At 41.2% G+C, this 19,018-nt stretch overlaps 1 protein-coding gene across 1 annotated transcript; it reads left to right on the forward strand.

The window, feature by feature from the left end:
* The first annotated feature begins 5,578 nt into the window (after positions 1-5,578).
* LOC109985728 (probable G-protein coupled receptor 149) lies at positions 5,579-17,449 on the forward strand. Its single transcript, XM_020636129.3, has 5 exons — positions 5,579-6,872; positions 8,204-8,384; positions 8,527-9,023; positions 14,143-14,286; positions 15,191-17,449. The coding sequence occupies exons 1-5, from the start codon at positions 5,901-5,903 to the stop codon at positions 15,695-15,697; spliced, it is 2,301 nt and encodes a 766-aa protein (XP_020491785.2). The 5' UTR covers positions 5,579-5,900; the 3' UTR covers positions 15,698-17,449.
* The last annotated feature ends 1,569 nt before the right edge of the window (positions 17,450-19,018 follow it).

Consider the following 19,018-nt stretch of genomic DNA (forward strand, 5'->3'; position numbering starts at 1 on the left):
AACAACAGGCGTAGAGCCGGACCTGAGGCGGGTTTTAAGCCTCTTGAAGATTACTTCAAGACCATTACATCAGGCCCACCTGTCAATCATGTCAGCTACGTACCTAACTATGGATAACATGCATCGTTTTCAAAATCAAAACAGATCTATTTTGGAAAAATTGACTTCCAGTGTTCCTGGAGCCAGCCTCAAGCCGACACTCAGCAAACTGCAGGATTTTTCACTTCTGCATTGGCTTAATTTTTCAAGGCTGGAGGTTGCAGCTTGTTTAAATTCTTCATAATACAGCGTCATCATTTCATACTTATCAAACTACCATTTGCAATTTTGTTCTCACTTTATCATTTTTCTGCAGCCAGATGATGCATGGGTTGAGAGTTACACATACTGACCTTCTTCTTCCTTGTTTTCTCCAGTTACATTTCTTAACACTGCATGACAGACATTCCAGCTGAAGGGCGAAGGAGAGGTCTGTGAAAATGCAGATCAGCTAACTCTGCACTAAACTTTATCTTTTTGAAAAACTTGTTTTCTTCCTCATCTTAGTGAAATTTGCATAACATTTTTAAGTATTTCTGAAAGGTAGAAACAGAGCAGATGCTTCCATGGGTACCATTGGAAATTCACCCAATTATTTTTACTTAATATCAATGTTACCAAAAAGGGAGGGTGTGTCATGTAGTTTTGTTCACTGAAAAAGACGTTACCTTCTGTTAACCTGCAAAATGTAAAATAAAATAAAAAAGAACTTGATAATGTTCTGCCACAGACTGACACAAGAAAAAGCTAAAAACAGATTTATTTTCTTTGTGCAAATGTTCCCATAAATAATTTAAGAACACTGTTTATTTTTTCCGTAAGCCGTTGAGATGACTCAACAGATAATCGGTACAAAACAATGTGCCTTCACTGTCCTAGAGCAGCTTGAAGACGCATGGCTTCCCATTCCTCCACTAGGGGGCAGAAAACATCAGAACAAGTTTGCAGACACCTTCTCCATATCCATGCCTTTTACTCTTAACACAATGTGGCTAATGTGTTTATGAACAGCTGCTTTCTTTCAGGGAGACTCAGAGGCACAGAGCATTCATTGTGACCTCATAAACATATTCATTCTGCTTATAAAAAAGTTACCCACTATCTAAGAGTATATTCATCACAGCTTCGGACGGGAGACTAAACCGGCAGAAGTTAGGCTGAGGTATTTTTTTTATTTTTTTATTTTTAGGCTTTTTGTGCTTTTAATGGAGAGATAGGACAGTGGATAGAGTTGGGAATCAGGGAGAGAGAGTGGGGAATGACTTGCGGGAAAGGAGCCACAGGCTCAGAACCTGGGCCGCCCGCTTGAAAGACCACAGCCTCCACACATGGGGCGCGCACACTAACCACTGCGCCACCAACGCCCCAGGCTAAGATATTTCTCTCAGTGGTGACTGGTTCAGTTGCGCTTTCTCACAGACGAACCATGAACATAAACTGTATAAAACATGGATGTAGTGTCAGTGATGTCATCCATTGGTTTCTAAGAGGCGTTATGAAGCTATAGGGGTGAACACGAGAAATGCGATAGCTACCTAGCTTTTGATCAATCAACAGACAATGAGGTGAAGCTGGAGAGGGCCTTAACCTTCCTTGCATAAAAGCTTTAATGCACCCACCTTTTTGTAGACTAAGCCACGCCACTCATTCAGAAAGGAAGCTTAACTCTTACTGCCAATTTCCACATGGTCCATGCGTGCTGCATTCTGTCAGTGCCACGGTTTTGCTCTGTCAGACGGAGTGCGCCCTGCCCACTGGGTCCATTTCTGGGAGCATGAGGGCAGAGGAGCACAGCCATGAGCAGTACACACACATCACAGGAGAATTACAAGATCACCCAGGAATAAAAAGAAAAACTTGGAAACAACATGCTACTTTGTCTTTCCCAGGTTGATTTGTTGTTCATTCAATGCCTATTTTTTCATAATTTTGATAAAGTGATGGAAGATACTAGCAGGAGTCCGTGTATTGTGTTTTATTTTGAAATTTTACCGGATGCTCTGACTTTCCTGTTATGACTTCCTGTCCGGGTCGATCTACTCTGTTCAGCTTGACGCATGCTTCCACCGGGTTCTGTCGCATATTGATTTGAAGCGTATTTGGAACATAGCAGAGTGTAGTGGCACGCTCTGGAGATGGGCCACAGTGCTTGCTGTTGAAACTTGAGCACTGACTATAGTAACAGACCACGGCACACACGGACTATGTAGAAATTGGCAGTTAGCCTAGATATTATTGACATGAATGTTCTAAAAACAAATTCACACTCTGTATAGTTTTTTTTTTTTTACATGTGAAGAAATTAGCTTAAGGCCAAAAACAGTTTCTTAACCAGGCTGTAAACGTGTTAATTTCTGCAGTCAAAATAATGCATTTTGCACATTAGCTGGGTTATATTTACTTTGCTCTTTTAAGGAATTTAGATTTTTAAAATAGTTTTTCAGTTCTGTCATCTCCCTTGTGGTCGGGTGCCACCCTAGCGCCCTTCATTGACCAGCTGCCACTGATGCAGCATGGACTCTTTGAACCATTGCATTTTTGAATACCTCTCTTTTTTTGACCCTCCAACATGAAGTATACTTTGGCACTCTAAGTCCGTCTAATTCTTTAAAAAACACTTAGAGAAATAATTTGTCAACTTTATTTCATATGCACCTCAAACAGCACCTCAGCACAGCTTCCAGCCATTATGAATTCATTGCAATAACTATTCATCTTCTGGACCTCGTTCAGTTTTACTTAACACTTTTATGCAAATGTAATCCTCCTTTCTGTTTCTGTCTGTCTCTGAATCTCTGTGTCAAGTGCTGCTTCATTAATATTTGATGTAACTTAGGGTAATGATGCACTTATACTCCTTGTGTGAAAGCTGTGACTGTGTGGAAGTGCTGCCATGTGATGTGTGTTTGTTGGATATCATAAAGGCGGAGAACAATTCAGTTTAAAGTAACAAACTGCTTATTGTTGTATTTAGGATGCACCAGCAGAGGCCAGTAAGCACCAGAGTATAGTGGCAGTGTGATACGTGAGCGCATGTACAACACAGTGCATTATTGATGAACTTGGAAGGTATTTATACAACATGTTACAGTCATCTATCATTGATTTCTTGTTTCCATTTCATGGTCCAGATAAATTGCAACAGAGGCGCAACTGGGTTCAACTTCATAGTATTCCCATGGTTTTGACTTTCATTTCCAAGCCAATATTACAAATGAAAGATTTATTAGATGTTGCAAGATGGCCCTTAAAGTGTACTTCTTTAGCTTTAATGTAATGTAGTTTTAATGCATGCGAGAGTCGACGATTGAAGTCAACACAGCAGTGATACATGAACGAAAAATGTCAGGGCTTAGAAAACACCTTTTCTATGTTAACACAAGCACACTATCAATCCTCATACCAGGCCTCATTTCACAGATTTCCTGCACCATCACACTCTGCGAATGGACTCCACAGCTGAAAATGAAAGGGGAGCTCTGTTTGTGTTCACAAAACAGGTCTGCACAGGGCGTTGCATCCAGTAATGTAGGAACATCTGGATGTGTGTCAGCCTGCATTATGGAGGAATATGTTGTTATGATCTGATTTTATGGAGCAGAAATTTGAGTATACAGCTTGAAAACATGGCATGGCATTTTTTCTTTATTTTCTAAATGATATAATAGGATGCTTTAAGGACTTTCATGTATTAGGCATACAGTTTTGGCTAACTTGCCATTCGTGAAGATGAATGAAGAACAGATTTGTGGTAAAAAAAAAAAAAAAAAAGTGTTTGCATTTTTCCAATAGTTATTACTACTCTGCTTCATAGTTTGTACTATTGGATGTTTAAATATTTTATAAAATTAACTGTTTTCTTTTGACAATTACCCTTTTGCAGACTGACACTTTCTGCCTATTTGCAGATTTGAATAACTTTCAATATCATAAAAATATGTTTTCTGTGACTTTGTGTCTCTTTCCCTTCCTTCCATTCCATCTTTTCATTTTGCTACAGTGATCTAAATTTTATTTTCAGTCCTCCCTCCATGAATAGATGATGGGACATTTTTGACACAGTGTTATTTTTCACATTTTCCATCAGATCCTGTTTTGGTTTCACTTAACTTTGTTCCTCAATGAGGCACTAACATGGGAAAGCCTTAATAGAGCTAGACTCTCACCTTGTGCCATTTCACAGACATATAACAAACCATTGCATGCTGCATGCACCAACACACACAAAGTAGGTCACCTTGATGTGTGATGCTGAGCTCAGCTGGTACATCTGTATTTGTGTGTGTGTGTGTGTGTGTGTGTGTGTGTGTGTGTGTGTGTGTGTGTGTGTTTGTTTGTAAGTTTGCACCCTTGTGGATTGTGTTTTGTCCTCTCATGTTCTCTGCTTTCTTGTGCCCCAGAGAGAGTCACCTCATTAGACTGGCTCTAAGTCATTTAGCCCCAAACTCTAATTCAATAACACGATCTGGAGTCAGCTCTTCCAGTCATGTGTGCTTATGTTGCACACGGCGAACAGACCTGAGCATGCACAGATACCGCATAGTGATATCATACAGTGAGTCAGGACATGATTTAGGAGGCCGTAATGAGCTTTCGTCATGCAAACCCATGTTTGAAATTTACATAAAGGGCATATACGTCCTAAATTACATCACCAGTGGTAAACAGTGTATGACACATGGAGCATCATTTCTCTACGTGTGCCACTGTGAAGATAAATCAACCCCCATGAACCAACAACATGAAGAGTCCTTCAGCCTGAAAATCCTTGAATACTCCAGAGAAGGACGAGACAAGGCCAGTGTGGAACACATACAGACATGAACAGACACAGGTTACACTTGCAAACAAACTAATCTGCCTCTGTCCAGCCAGACGGACACATATGGTTTTATTGCTTTTTTTTTTTAAATCTCCAAATAGTTGCATGTTCCATTGTCGCTCCTTCCTGTTACCTGTTCTACTAACAACTTAATCATTCATTATGTTATCTTTTATAAACACGCCTCTGGTGTCTACGAGATTAATATGTTTTCATGAGTCCCATTCGATGATTGGACGAAGGATAACTACTTCATTTCCTTAAATGTGTCCTATTGATACATTCTCCACTGTGACAGCAGAGTGACATACAAGGAAAAAAAAGACACCTGCACAATGTAAACTAGAATTAGTCTGTTTTCAGTTTGGCGGTATCACTCAGATACAATTTATTTGAGCTAAATTATTTTTCCCTGCTTTATGGTTTCCTGACTCCATTAGCCTGAAAAGGTTTAGAAAATAGAGCAGTGAGAGCCACTTTACTGCATTCAGAGCTTGCCCATTTAGATTTGGCTTCCAAATGGAATATACCACATAGAGATGCGGCCAAAGGTCCCTTGTTAGAGAGAGTGATGTGGTGGGGCATGACCCGAGGTAAGGGTCGAGGTAAGCCGTTTATTCAGATGCAGCCTTCGTGCATACAACGGACCAGTTGTACACACAGGATAGTAGTAGTAGTAAGGCTGCGTTTGGCCCAACCCCAAATTCAAGTGGGAGAGGATGATGACGAAAGCGCGTAAATTGTCAGCTGGAACCAAGAGGTGCACTGACGGTGCCGTAAGTAAACGGCGAACCAGGCAGCACAGCTCCCAGAGGCTCCACATCAAGGGAACCGGGACGCTATGGGTTACGCGCGCGATTTCTAGAAGAACCGATAAGAATGTTGCTTTGTGTCTTTCCCATCATCTCTCCTGTCTGGATTTTAGAAAGATGCAGCGCGTGTCCCTCCGTTTTTTGAGACTCGTCAAACTTTGCTGGCTAGGGAGTCACATTTGACTAAACAAAGTGCCAACAGAGACGTAGAAGTTAATTCATTGAAAATGTCAACGACGCAGTTCAGCTCCCCGGCGCCCAACCAGAGCTACCCTTCGCCGGCCACCTACGAGAAGACAGACCCCGCGGGGATGGAGAGGCACATTCGCCTTCTTCTTTTCGGTTTGTGCGTAACCATCGCAGCCGCTACCTTTGTCGGAGGTGTGTATTCTCTGCTCTCTCTCCTCCGGATGAGGAGGAAAACCTCCCTGTCTCTCATTGTGGCTTCCATGTCAGTGGACGACCTCCTCAGTGTGGTCCCACTCTCCTTATTCACGCTCCTACAGTGGGAGACGGATGGAGGTGGAGGGTCGGGCAGTCTGTGCACTTTATCGGGACTTCTCTACGTGTTCCAGGGTGTTTCAAGTAATATGAAGGCGTGCCTCATAGCAGCCTACACTTTTTATGTCACAAAGAGATTTGGAGTGCTTCAGTCAGTCCGCCGGCCCCTGAGGGTGATGTGGGCCGTCGGCGGTGTGTGGGCGGTCAGCTTGACAGTCAGTGTGTTACCTTTGTGCGGATGGGGCAGCTTTACGCCGGCCTCTCTCGGGTGCTTCCCTGAGAGTGACAGTTTTTACATCCTGCTGCTTTTCACTTTATATTCCCTGTGTTTCTGCGGCTTGTTATTTTTTTTTATCCCGCTCACCTATCAACTGCTGTGCTCCAGAGAGCCCCAGAGGACTCTACTGTACCCCGGCTACTTGGACATGGCGAGGGGGCTGAGTGGCTCCGCTCCTCTTTGCGATCTCCAGTCATTTTCCCGGAACAGCCTGAACAAAAGTTTCGGTGCGTACAATGAGCTGAGTCCAAGTTCATGCGGGACACAGCTGAGAGAGAAAGAAGACGTCGGACTGTCCCCGTTGTCCCTCAACGGGCAGAGGACTGCTGCTGCCGTCGAGGACACACCAGTGGTGTTTGCACAAAAGCGTTTCTCCATGATCCTGGCGGTGGTCCGAATCATCTTATGGATGCCGATAATGGTAAGAAGTGTAATCAAGACAAACACAACAAAATAATTAATTATTTGAAACGAAACACGTCTGCTAAATGCAAATCTTTACTCCCCTTTGTCAGTAACATACAATCTTGCCGTAGAATCTTGGTACTGGTTTCAATCTTTTTTTCAATCTCAGAAGTTTATAATGCTTTCCCCTGTAGTTGCACTGACAGGTGTTTCTATAAAGCTCATGAAGGAACTATAGCCTATATCCAAATGGTTGTCCCTTTATATTGCAATAACTTATTTTAGAGGATAAAATAATCCCCCCACTACTAAACAGCTATCTTCTGCAGAATGTTGTTCATGACTGCAACATCACCTTCATCCCAGAAGAAAACCAACTTTTCTGTTAAAGTTTGTGTTGAAGCTATATGTGGACAAAACAAACAAACAAAACCACAGAATATGGGGTCTCAAATCTGACAATACTGGATTATTCTGTCTTGTGATAGGAATGACTTGTTCCTCCTCTGATATTTGAGACCCATTAAGAGGGTTGTTCCAAGGGAACAATTCCTTGAGGTAACTGAGAGACTAGTAGTTAAAGGATATAGTTTTGAATTGAATTGTTATCTGTTGCCTTCAAAGATTCATGTTAACCAGGGGTGTAAATGATTCATCATGGGTTGGTTCACAAAATTGTATTAAACATGAATATTTGAAAAATGAGCAATAGCAGTTATAATACCGTTGATAATGATGGTACATTTTACAATGCTAAACACATGATTGCCCACTATTACTGTGTGACAGTTACACCCCAAAAAAGAAAACCAGATTTGAACTCTGTACAGCTAAGCAAACAGTGATTGGAAAACACATATTGGTACTCCAAACATGAAGCAATATAAATGAGACATTGCAGAGGAGAGTTTTTATCTCAGTGGAATACTTTTTATTTCATTGTTTTGTTTTCCCAGAATCAAAGAAGTCCAAATAAACATGTCCCATTTAAGACTTATCCGAACTTGATACCTGTTATATGTTTCTACATTTCCTAGAAATCTAGAACCTAATCATGGTCATTAAAAGTACTACCTTTAAAGGAACACTTTCATTTTCTAATAAATGGTGGTATTTTAATTGTAGTACCTCCATGAATAGTGCAATAGAGAAACTCTCATCATGCTGTCTTTGGCTCACACTGATATGACATATTAGAATAACAAAACAAAAAAGAAAAAAAAAAAAAAACGAGCAAAGGAAGCAAGTAATGGTGAGCGTTTCTTTGTAATTTCTCTCTATTCATTCGTCTCACTCCCCCCCACCTCCTCCTGGGTGAATTCATTTCCCCTTTGCCTTCATTCACAGACTTTGGTGCTGCTCCGCCATGCACTGCATGCACGTAACTCCTCCCTGGAGACTCTCGGCTTCTTTCTGACTCTGCTCGCCCCTGCGGTTACTCCACTGTTCGTGCTATCTGAGCGCTGGATCCACATGCCGTGTGGCTGCTTCATTAACTGCAAACAGGATCCAAAGCAGGAACCCTCAGGTAAGCCATGTTGACCAACAATTACCATCAATGCACAACCACTGTGAACACTGAACCAATTACACAGATGAAAACATAGAAGATTTCAGTGTTTTTGGCAAAGATTAGTTAAGCATTATGTTCATTTTACTTTTTTCCTCAGAGTTAAAAAGAAGATTTGAGTTCAGCCTTTCCTTCCAACAAGGCTATGGAGTGTACAAACTTTCACATGCCACCATGCCTCACAACAGTTCCCCCCTGGAGAAGCCTTCCTATCACAGCCTGTTTAACTGTGGCTTCCCCAGTACCCGCCTTGATGCACTTGAAAGTGGCGGCCTCTCAAGCTTGGGGCCCAGTTTTGATTTCAGCACCCCCTGCCCCGTGGACAGCTCCTCTCATGCAGACCTGCTGCTGGAAGTTGGAGCCGATGGAGGAGAGGCATTGGCTGATTGTCCTTCGCTTCCTCATCAGAACCACGGAGATGATGAAGGGGGCTTCCGCTGTGTCCCTTTGCTGTGTTCTCATCAGGATCACAATCTCACGGACACTTCGTCTGTGTTCGATGGGGCTGAGAGGAGGCTGTCGCATGAAGAGTGTCGGAAAATTGAGCTGACAGACTGGGAGTGGTGCCGGAGTAAATCAGAGAGAACACCCAGACAGGTACACCACTCTCCTCAAGCAGAGGAGAGAAGTCTGTTTATTAGTCTGACGTTAACCCATCAAACTAAGCCATTTGTACCTGTCATTCTGAGGTTTATAACTAGAGCTAACTAGTTTCCCACACTGAGCCTCTATTGTTTATCCAAACTAGTCAAACAACTGCTGCATTTGCACACAGCATATGTTGTTCTCTAGAGATGATCGTTAAGGAGGAGTGATTGAAGTCCCATAGACCATAAAACAGAGGAATTTTTAATCTTTCTTGCTGTGTTTACATTTTGTTCAAAAGGAAATTGTATGTTGTCTTAGTGCTGTGCACCTATACAAAGATACAGGTACAGGTACACACAGCTGGTAGAATAAGATGCAGTCGTTAACCAGGCATGAAAGAAGAAGAGTGTGCATGTGTGTGCTTTCTGGTCTGTCTGAAATCCTTTCTGTTTGTGCGTCTTTGCTCTGATTTTTTTTCTCTGCCTATGAATGTACTTTTATTATCAGACGGATAGACTTGGAGCTGTGCACAAGTTATAATGGTTAAATGCCTTCTCGCTCAGCCCTCCTCTTCCTCTCCTCTTCCTCTCCTCTCCTCTCCTCTCCTCTCCTCTCCTCTCCTCTCCTCTCCTCTCCTCTCCTCTCCTCTCCTCTTCCTCTCCTCTCCTCTCCTCTCCTCTCCTCTTCCTCTCCTCTCCTCTCCTCTCCTCTCCTCTCCTCTCCTCTCATCTTTCTGCACATCTTTTTTGTACTAAGCTTAAAATGGTTTTAGAATGGAGCATTTGATAAAGATACCATCAGCACCATACCATTTCAATAACAAATCACTGCCTGTCTTTCAAATCCCCAAATTCATGCATTGCTGCTCATTAGGCCCTCCAAAATCAGACCAGCTTTCAAGGCTCAGATTGATTCAGTGATTTAGTTTTTTTTTTTTTAAAGGTAATGTTTACTGTTTCAACGTGATTTCCCCTCTGAAGGTTAGCTCCTTTGTGTGTTTTCTGAATGTGTGTGTGTGTGCATGGCTACGATTTGCAAAAAAAAACATGGCTTGCAAACTGTATGAAAAGTTAAACGCAACAAATTTAGTATTCATGTTTTACTGCCCGCAAATGTATTATTTGCTTACTCACTCAATAGTTAATCTATCCAGTAGATGCAAAGTCACAGAGCGCTAAATGCAAACAATGCAGCTCAAGGCAGTTTGCTACAGGCTCATGAATCTCTATCCTCTAATCCATCTTTAATCCATTTCTTTCTTCTAGTGTTGACATGCTGTTCTCGTGTAATACCAGAAGCCTAATGCTTCTGTTTTGGTGGGCCCAAATTCAATAGTTTAACAAGGACAAAAGAGTAAAGCCTTAATAATGAATGTATCCTGGCCTTAGATTTACCAGAAACAGAAGACAGAACATTCTCACTCTGATCCAGTAGCAACAGGCATTACCTTCTTAACTGCTAGCAAACTAAACGTGACTCTTGGAGCGATAGCACTGTGAGCTTGTTTTAAACACACAAAGCTAAGCAAGGACATGAACAGGCCGAGAAGCACATACATGTGCACACAATCAGATACATGCACATGCTTCCTCTCCATCTCCTTTCCTCCCTGTCTCTGCTCCACTCATAAGTCTGAAATGTTCTGTATAAAAATCACCAGAGGGTGGAAAATCCATGGAGCATGCATCTACGGCTCAGCTTTGGCACTCGCTTTGCATCATGTGTAAGTCTTAGATGTTCACTGCTGGCTTGAAAATCAGTTTGTGTGTGTGTGTGTGTGTGTGTGTGTGTGTGTGTGTGTCCTACTTGTCAGTTTCTTAGTAGAAAAAAGTGTTTATGCTCCCTTCGGCCTTGTCTATTGAATCTGGTCAATATATAGAAGTGCAGCTGCAGAATGTATGTGCAGTAACATATTGCATAGAAAAATAAATTACATTCTGCAACCCAGAAAATCCCCCGTCTTCCCTCACAAACATACAGATACTGTGTTGCACCCAAAGCCTGGAAACAACAAATGAAAGCAGAGCCCAAAGAGTTTGTGATTGATAGAATTTCCAGGCAGTGTTTTGTTCCTCGTTAGCAGCCTAGATGTCATTACCCAGCTTCTGTTCTTCTTACTGTCAGCCCCTCTGGCCTTCAGTGTCCGCAGGGAGAGGTAAAATTAGAGCCTAAAGACATCTTTACCCTCTCTGTGACTTTACACTCTCTATTAGCACCCACAGAGCCGGGGGGTAAATTCACAAACCCTCTGCCAGAGGGGAAACGGAGACCTAAGGTGCATTCAGATAAACGTAGGAAACTAAAAACCTCTTTGCCTTCTGAATACACATTTAAAGCTGTAAATAAATGTTGTTGGTTCCCATAAGGCTAATGGATAAAATAATTGATTTTGAATGAACAGGAGTATAACACAACAACAACAACAACAATTAAAACAACAATGTCAAAAACACCAGTTACAATTACAACAATAAAAAACAATATAAACAAGCACAATGACAAAAATATCACTTATGATGAAGTTGATTTGTACAGCACTCAAAACTGATGTTATAAGGTGCTTGAAATAAAATCACATTCATAAAATAAATCCAAATACTACAAACATGATGGGATTTGATTTGATGTGTCATTAGCTTTGGCCGTAATGGTTGACAGTTATTAGTATCCAAGTATAGATTATTTTTGGGCTTTTTGTGCCTTTATTGTAGAGATAGGATAGTTGATAGAGTCTGAATTCAGGGAAAGAAGTCATTTTAAGGATATCGTTCCAATAGAACAGGACAGCTGTCATTAAAAGTAACGCATGAACACCGAGATTCCTTCAAGTGTTTGTGTCAGTGTCCGTCTGCCCGCACCCCCCCCACCCCACCCCCCAAAGCTGTAAACCTAGGGGAAACACTGAACACTGTTAATCATCACTAGACACCAAGCCCAGCCAGGGCTGAAGGGAAGGGCGATAGAGTAACAAGTATTTTATGCCCAGAATAAGAGCAGGTCACCTAAGTTATTACAACTCATCCTCAGCGGGAAAAACAATGTCTTTACAAAATGTTATCAGCTTCCAAACAAGGTTTATACAGACATCTCCATCTCGCCACATATGTCTACCTCATTGCAGTTTGAAATGAAAAGCCGGGAAATTACCAATTTGATTAGGATTTTCCAATCTGCTCTATGTCTCTCAGTTGATAATTTGACATGTTGGCCTTTCAAATTGCTTTCCAAAAGTGAAACATCAGGGGGATCACAAAAGTCATCATGATAAATCCAGGCATAATGAATATCATTTTCAACAGTGCATGCCAATCCACCTAATATTCAACAAGACATTTCTCTCCCCCAAAAAAGTCTTGCAATCTCTTCAAAAGAAATGATTGAGATGTTTCTGCCTGGTAGTCATCCAGCACAACCATCCAAGGCACAACCCAAAAGCTGTTTGGTAAAAGCAATGGGAATGAAAAGTTGATATGTAACAGAAAATGTATAAATTATGTGAATGTACTGGGAACAATGCACCTTTACACACAAACCATCAACTGTAACTTTGACATTTAGTCTCAGTGAAGTCACTCAGTAGTTTCTAGAGAGGAATTATGAAGCCGTATGATGTTGGTTGCCACATTGGAAATGCTGATTACAACTAACATCTGGCTATTCAAAAATCAAAACCGGGGATTTGAGGGGGGGAGTCTGGCTGAATAAATATGTTGGTTGCTGAAACACGCCAATCTAGCTCATCGTCTAGCTGGCAAATTCCAGTGGTGAAAACGTCACGGTCCAGAGCCGACAGTTGGAGTTTAGTAATGGAATTTAGCTAAAGTGAAACACAGCCTGACAACCACGCCCCTTATTCTGCGTAATTATGCACAACTCTTAGCCTTGACATAATCAGGACAGATGAGTTGTGAAAAAACTCTGCCCATGTATCGTTTGAGTGAATAAGAAAACTAGCTAAAGAGACCAAACTTTTTTTTTGGCACCAGGACATAAACATATTTGTTTTTACTTTAAATATCTATTTTAAAATGGTCCAAATGATGATTCATCAGTTTTTGGCACTGGATTCAAGTGGACGCTCGAGGAACTGCAGTTTTTCTTTTTACACTTCTGCAATTGCTTCATTTTCAACCACATTGATGCCGCATGACACACAACCATCCATTAAAGTAATCAAATCACGCTGATGACTTCTAAGTATTATTTGAATTGCTTGATGTGTTTTCAGCTACACTGCTGTCTCCTCTCTCAAACTCTGGGTCTCTTTTCATTGACTAAGATGAAGAGGCAATGACAAACGGAGTCTCGGGGAGAACCGGAGATTGACATCGTCTTTGTCTCTGTTGTGCGTCATAGTCACAATCAGATCATTACATTAAACTAATCTAAATAATTAAGAAGGCTTAATGAGACCTGCCACAGTCTCCTCAATGTTGCACCACAGGATGCTTCCCCTCCCCCCCTTCCCCCCTGCCAACAATATACATCATCTTCTCATACACATCATGTTGACAGACAATCATTTTTGATGCACTGTGTGGTAAATTAACCTCTGAGAAAACAATATTAAAATGGACTAGAAACTATGATTAAAAAATGTGAGGGGTATAAATGAGGCCTGAAATTGGAGAAAAAAAAATCCATTCATCAAACCCAGAGAAATGTGATAAATGCTTTAAACACGGATATCCTATTATTCTGATGAAATTACCTCATAGAAAAATCTCTTTAACAGCTAAATAACGTGTGCTTCCATCTTTCTGCTGTGAACCTAAAAGCTTTCTGGCTGCTTCTATAAGCATTGAGCTCCTACATCTCATTTAAACAGCACACTGCTGTTGACAAGGCTATTACATGAAAGCCTCATTAACTCATGAGATCGAAATGGTTGGTCAACACATTTATCTCCCTGCCCTTGACATCATGGACACAATCTAAGCTTTATTAGTTTTAACAAAGGGAGTGAATGCGAAAGGACCTAGTAGGCCATTCTTGTCAGTAATATGATGGGCAGCCAAGATGGATATGTGTTGGAATTAAATTTGAAGTAATGAGACATGTAATGTTAATACATTAAGATGTTTAGTATTTGATAATGTTTCCCTTTTCTTTGGTTTTTCCTGCACAGAGGTCATCAGGTGGTTTGTCAATCCCCCTGTGTGCCTTCCAGGGCACCGTATCCCTCCAAGCACCTACAGGGAAGACCCTCTCTCTCTCCACCTATGAGGTCAGCAGTGATGGACTCAAAATCTCCCCAAATAACGCCAAGAAGGTAACAACCATCAGCCACAGTTTCAATTCCTGTTGAAGAAAAATGCCTATAATTTCCTCTTGAGAGTTACATCAAAGACTCTCATTTGTGTCCAATGAACATGAGGCTAATTCCAAAGATAGTAAGCTATAAAAAAGTGAAGGCAGGAGGATACATCTGACCCGGCTCAACCCATGCACAAAAAACTACAGGTTGTGGTTGTTTTTAGATTCCGGGTTGACTTATGGACATGCTGCAGCATTTGTATGAAGTGTAGCTGGAATTATGAGCTTTGGAGCTTCAGAAGCCCTTTCCACATATTACCAAATCTGCTGAACATGTACCAAAGTATTTGGGGCTGAGTGCAAACAACTGTCATTTTAACCCTGAATCCTGACTTTTTCCTAAGTCTGTTTCTACTGTAATTTCGTCCATTCTGTGAAGCTTTGATAAAAAGGCAAAAACTGACATCATGGCGCCAGGCTCTGTTGCTTCAACTGCCATGTTATATGTTGTAATTATTACACACTTCTGAATTAGATCCCCACCCCCCATCTGACAGGGAAAATCTCCACTGTTACAGACATTTGTGAAAGAGCCACTCAGGAAGATTTAATTAGGAGTGCATAATTATGTGAAAAGGGCTTGAGAGTCCTTCCTGTATTGTCCTCTAACTCTTTCCATTAATGTATGTTTTCAAACTGTAAAACTATGAAATTTACTGTCAGAAATTTAATTCAATTACTACCCAGGATTTAATCGACACAGGGCAGCTTTAAATATTAAAAATACTAAATACTAAATACAGTATATAAATACTGTTCCAATGGGCCGATTTGGCCAAGATACTATTTAAAAGTTTATTGAATAATTTTTTACCCCATACCATTTATGAAACACTTCCAAATCTCCCTCTGCTTCCAAGGTTGAAGTGTATCGCTCCAAATCGGTCGGCCATGAGCCCAGTGCAGATGACCCGGCATCAGGAGGCCATGCAGAAGACGTAAATGTCAATAGCCTGGGGATGGGCATGGAGATCGGAATGGGCATAGGAGGCGGCGTGGGAGACACAAATGTCAAGATCCACCTTGAGGTTCTGGAAATCTGTGACAACGAGGAGGCCATGGACAGCGTCTCCATCATCTCTAACATCAGCCAGTCCTCCACCCATGCCCGCTCGCCATCTCTACGTTACTCAAGAAGAGAGAACCGCTTTGTCTCTTGTGACCTGGGCGAGACGGCTTCCTACTCTCTGCTCATCCCCGGCAGCGGCAATACAGAATCCGAGACCATCAATATCACTATACCAGACACCGTAGAGGCGCACCGGCAGAACAGCCGACGGCAGACGCAGGAGGGCTCGGGGTATCAGGAGGAGATACAGCTGCTTAATGAAGCCTACAGAAAGCAAGCTGGAGAGAGAGAAGAGTGATGTTAAGGTTTATCTCTATCAGGAGGGGGCTGCAAGAGTTCCTCTCACATAGAAGGATGAAAGACAAATTTCCTAATCATTCCACCTTTTTTTTTTTAAATTCTGATCACCACTTTAATAGAACTGACAGGTGAGCCAAATAGACACTTAGCTTCAAGCTGTTATAATAGCCTTTCACTTTCTTTGGGTAGAATCATGAGTGCACAGGTAGCATCAGAAGATTATAAAGAAAGAGATTTGAGTGTAAAAATAGGAGGGGAGAAATAATGGCAAACAAGAGAGATGAAGCCAAAGAGGAATGAGAAACAGTATTCTAGTGATCTGTATTCCCTTCAAGACTTTCACCATATGGCAACCTGTCATCATAAAGCCGACACTGAAAGAGAGAAATTCACTTAGGCTTGGAAAAGGAGGGGCCGACGTCTGGTCACATGTTTCCTCTGGACTACGTCACCAGTGACTCAGCTGTGAGGGGAGGGCTCACCTGACCCCTGTGTTCTGACTCATTCCCCCGTGTGTGTGTGTGTGTTTTTGTGCATTTGTGTGTGTGCGCGTAAGGGTGTAAGTATGACAATAATGGTTTTTGATTGCAGCTACCAAAAAAAATATATATTTTGAGGATTGTTTTGCATATTTTTCTCTTAACTGTTGTGTGTTTTTTCTTTGGATTAGCCACTCTGTCAGTCATATCTGGCTTGTCGTCATGTGTTAATTCTGCTGCACTCGTAATGAACATAGACCACCACCACCCATGCTGAAAATCTAAAGGGACAGGCAATGCATTTAAGAGAGAGTGCACAAGATATTAGAAGAAGATGTAAAAGGGGATGCTTGTGCAGATTAGATTTTCTGCCTCGTGCACCTTTAGTGCAAATGAAATGAGTGACAGTTTGCATATTTTACTATATTATAGAATAGGCAGCATATGAATGTACATTCCAGAGCCACTTGGAGATATTGTGTCTCTGCCTGCTCAGCTCACTGCCCATCCAATCAGCAAGCAACTGGACCCCTCTCACTTTACATGAAATAAATGCATTTAGATGTGGAATCTCATTTTCATACATAGCACAGTTTATTTCAGTACTGTTTATGAATTATAACATGGACTTTGTATATTTATTTGAAGCCAATGAATATATTTATCTTTTTCATAGATTATATCGGTCTATCCTTTCCTTATATGCACATATCTCTGAGTGTTTCTATCCAATCGCAGTACCATAGTTATTTCAAAGCAACTGTAAAAGATATATTTATTTCATTTTTCCATGGTGACGTCTCTTATGTTTCCTCTTTTATTGCTCGATCTTGAACACAACCTTGGTACTTTGTGGACTTCATTTTTCTGGCATTTAATTTATACTTTAGCGCGCCTACTTCATCAGTGGCGACATGCTCCATCCTCCTGAAAGAATGTTGTCATTAAAGATTCATAGCAGGAAATTGCCTCCAACGAGATTGCAGTGCATTTCTACTTCACATGCTCAAAGGGGGAAAAAAATGTAAAAGAAAATACCATTCATGCCAATGACTCACACTGATTGTAAAGCTGTTTTCAATGTCAACCATTTCTGCTGTTAATGGAGTCAAAGGTCTTTAGCTGAGCTTTATCTCTCCAGACGAACAGGAGTGGAAGTAATTTGATCTTCTGCTTATTTTCACTTAAAAAAAAAAAGAAGAGGCTTCTTGTCTGGCATTCTCATAAACCATTGTGATCAATAAACTGCTATTTGCTCTCTTTGCAGGACATTGGGAATTGTGCATTTGCAGTTTGCATGTTGACTCAGCCGTGTCAACCATCTGGACTAATTTGGCAACAAAAAATCTGCACACATTTGAGTTCTCCGTTACAGAATAAAAGCAAGTAAAAAGCACGATATTTAACGACTCAATGAAACTGACCTAGAAAGATAGCAGCCATCTTTGCTTTTTGTATCCCGAAGGAAGACAGGATTGTGACTAATCCAAAATAGATTACAATATTTGGATTATGCTCTTGTAAGTGTTTTAGCTGACATGAAATCGACAGTTCAGATATTAAATTGTGTTTCAGGATGATTTGACAAATTCTTCTTTTTTTATCTATTTGTATTGTATCCTTGTTTTGTCATTTTTTTTATCTCGGTGTACGTGCAAATATAGCCTTTGTGGTAGGAGAGAGTGTGAGAGAGTGGAAAGCAAATATTGGGAAGGCAGGAGAAAAAGTAAGGGCACAAAGGGTAGCAAAAACAAAAGGAACAACGTTATAAAAAGCTGTGAATATCAAAGGTCTTGGCAAGCAGCTATTCCAAATGGTTCATCTTGTATCTGATCCAAGGACTCCCACATCCCACTCATAACCTGGATCACAGTGAAGCAATAAGGCGCAGGTAAGGCTGAATCGAAATGTAGCATCAGTGGCACTGCTTGAGTCCTCTCTCTCTCTCATCAAATGCACCCTCATGAGTACAGCATGCATTATTGAGGCTGTAAGCAGGAGCATGACGTTGGTACATTATAGGCCTTTTATCTAGGATCTTTTTAATTTTTTTAATTTTTTTACTTTAAATGAATCATCAGAGTTCAAGATCCATTTGTATTCATCCAAAGTAGCAGTGGTTAAAAGAGTAGGGGGAGGGACACAGAGGGTGCAAAGCAGTCATTTTTTCCTTCATGTCCTTTTATTTTTCACATTCTAGGATTCTCACCCCCTTCCATCACACACCTCAGCATAATTCTCAGCATGTTTTAGACACTTACTTACCCCCCATTTATTGCTGTTTCTCTTGAGTTGCTTACTCTTTTACTTATTTTAGTCCCTCCACTGTTCCCTTCAGGGCAATGGGCTGAGATTGTAACTTTTGGAAATAAGTCCAATAAGTATTGACAAGGCAGGCAACTTCTTGGGGCCTCAGAATAGCAGGGGGCCCCCTTGAGGTCTCATAAACTTTAAACCAAAGCAGTGACCCAAAATGTGCAAATTTTGCAATGACAGTAGGAAACCTCCTTAAGGGGGCCCCATCTGACAGCACTCGCGTTGCATGCATTATTGCTGTGAAAACCAAAGTTGGCCAATGAATGTCAACAAAGAAAATTGAAGAGGAATTATTTGTTTACAGGAGAGAGAAATATAAGAGGAAAAGGAGGTAGAGGAGTAAGCATCGGGACACTGACAGACCTCATGATGATTAACATTGCTTGGGCCCCCAATTGATTTTTGCTTAGGGTCCCAACAGACTAATTGCCACGAGCTGTGATGAAATTATGCAAGGCACTGCCACTTACAACAAGCGAATTTGATCACAGTTCATTTATAATATTTTTTTAAAATGAGCTCTG

This window comes from Labrus bergylta, chromosome 11, assembly GCF_963930695.1.
Source record: "Labrus bergylta chromosome 11, fLabBer1.1, whole genome shotgun sequence".
NCBI classification, from domain to species: domain Eukaryota; kingdom Metazoa; phylum Chordata; class Actinopteri; order Labriformes; family Labridae; genus Labrus; species Labrus bergylta.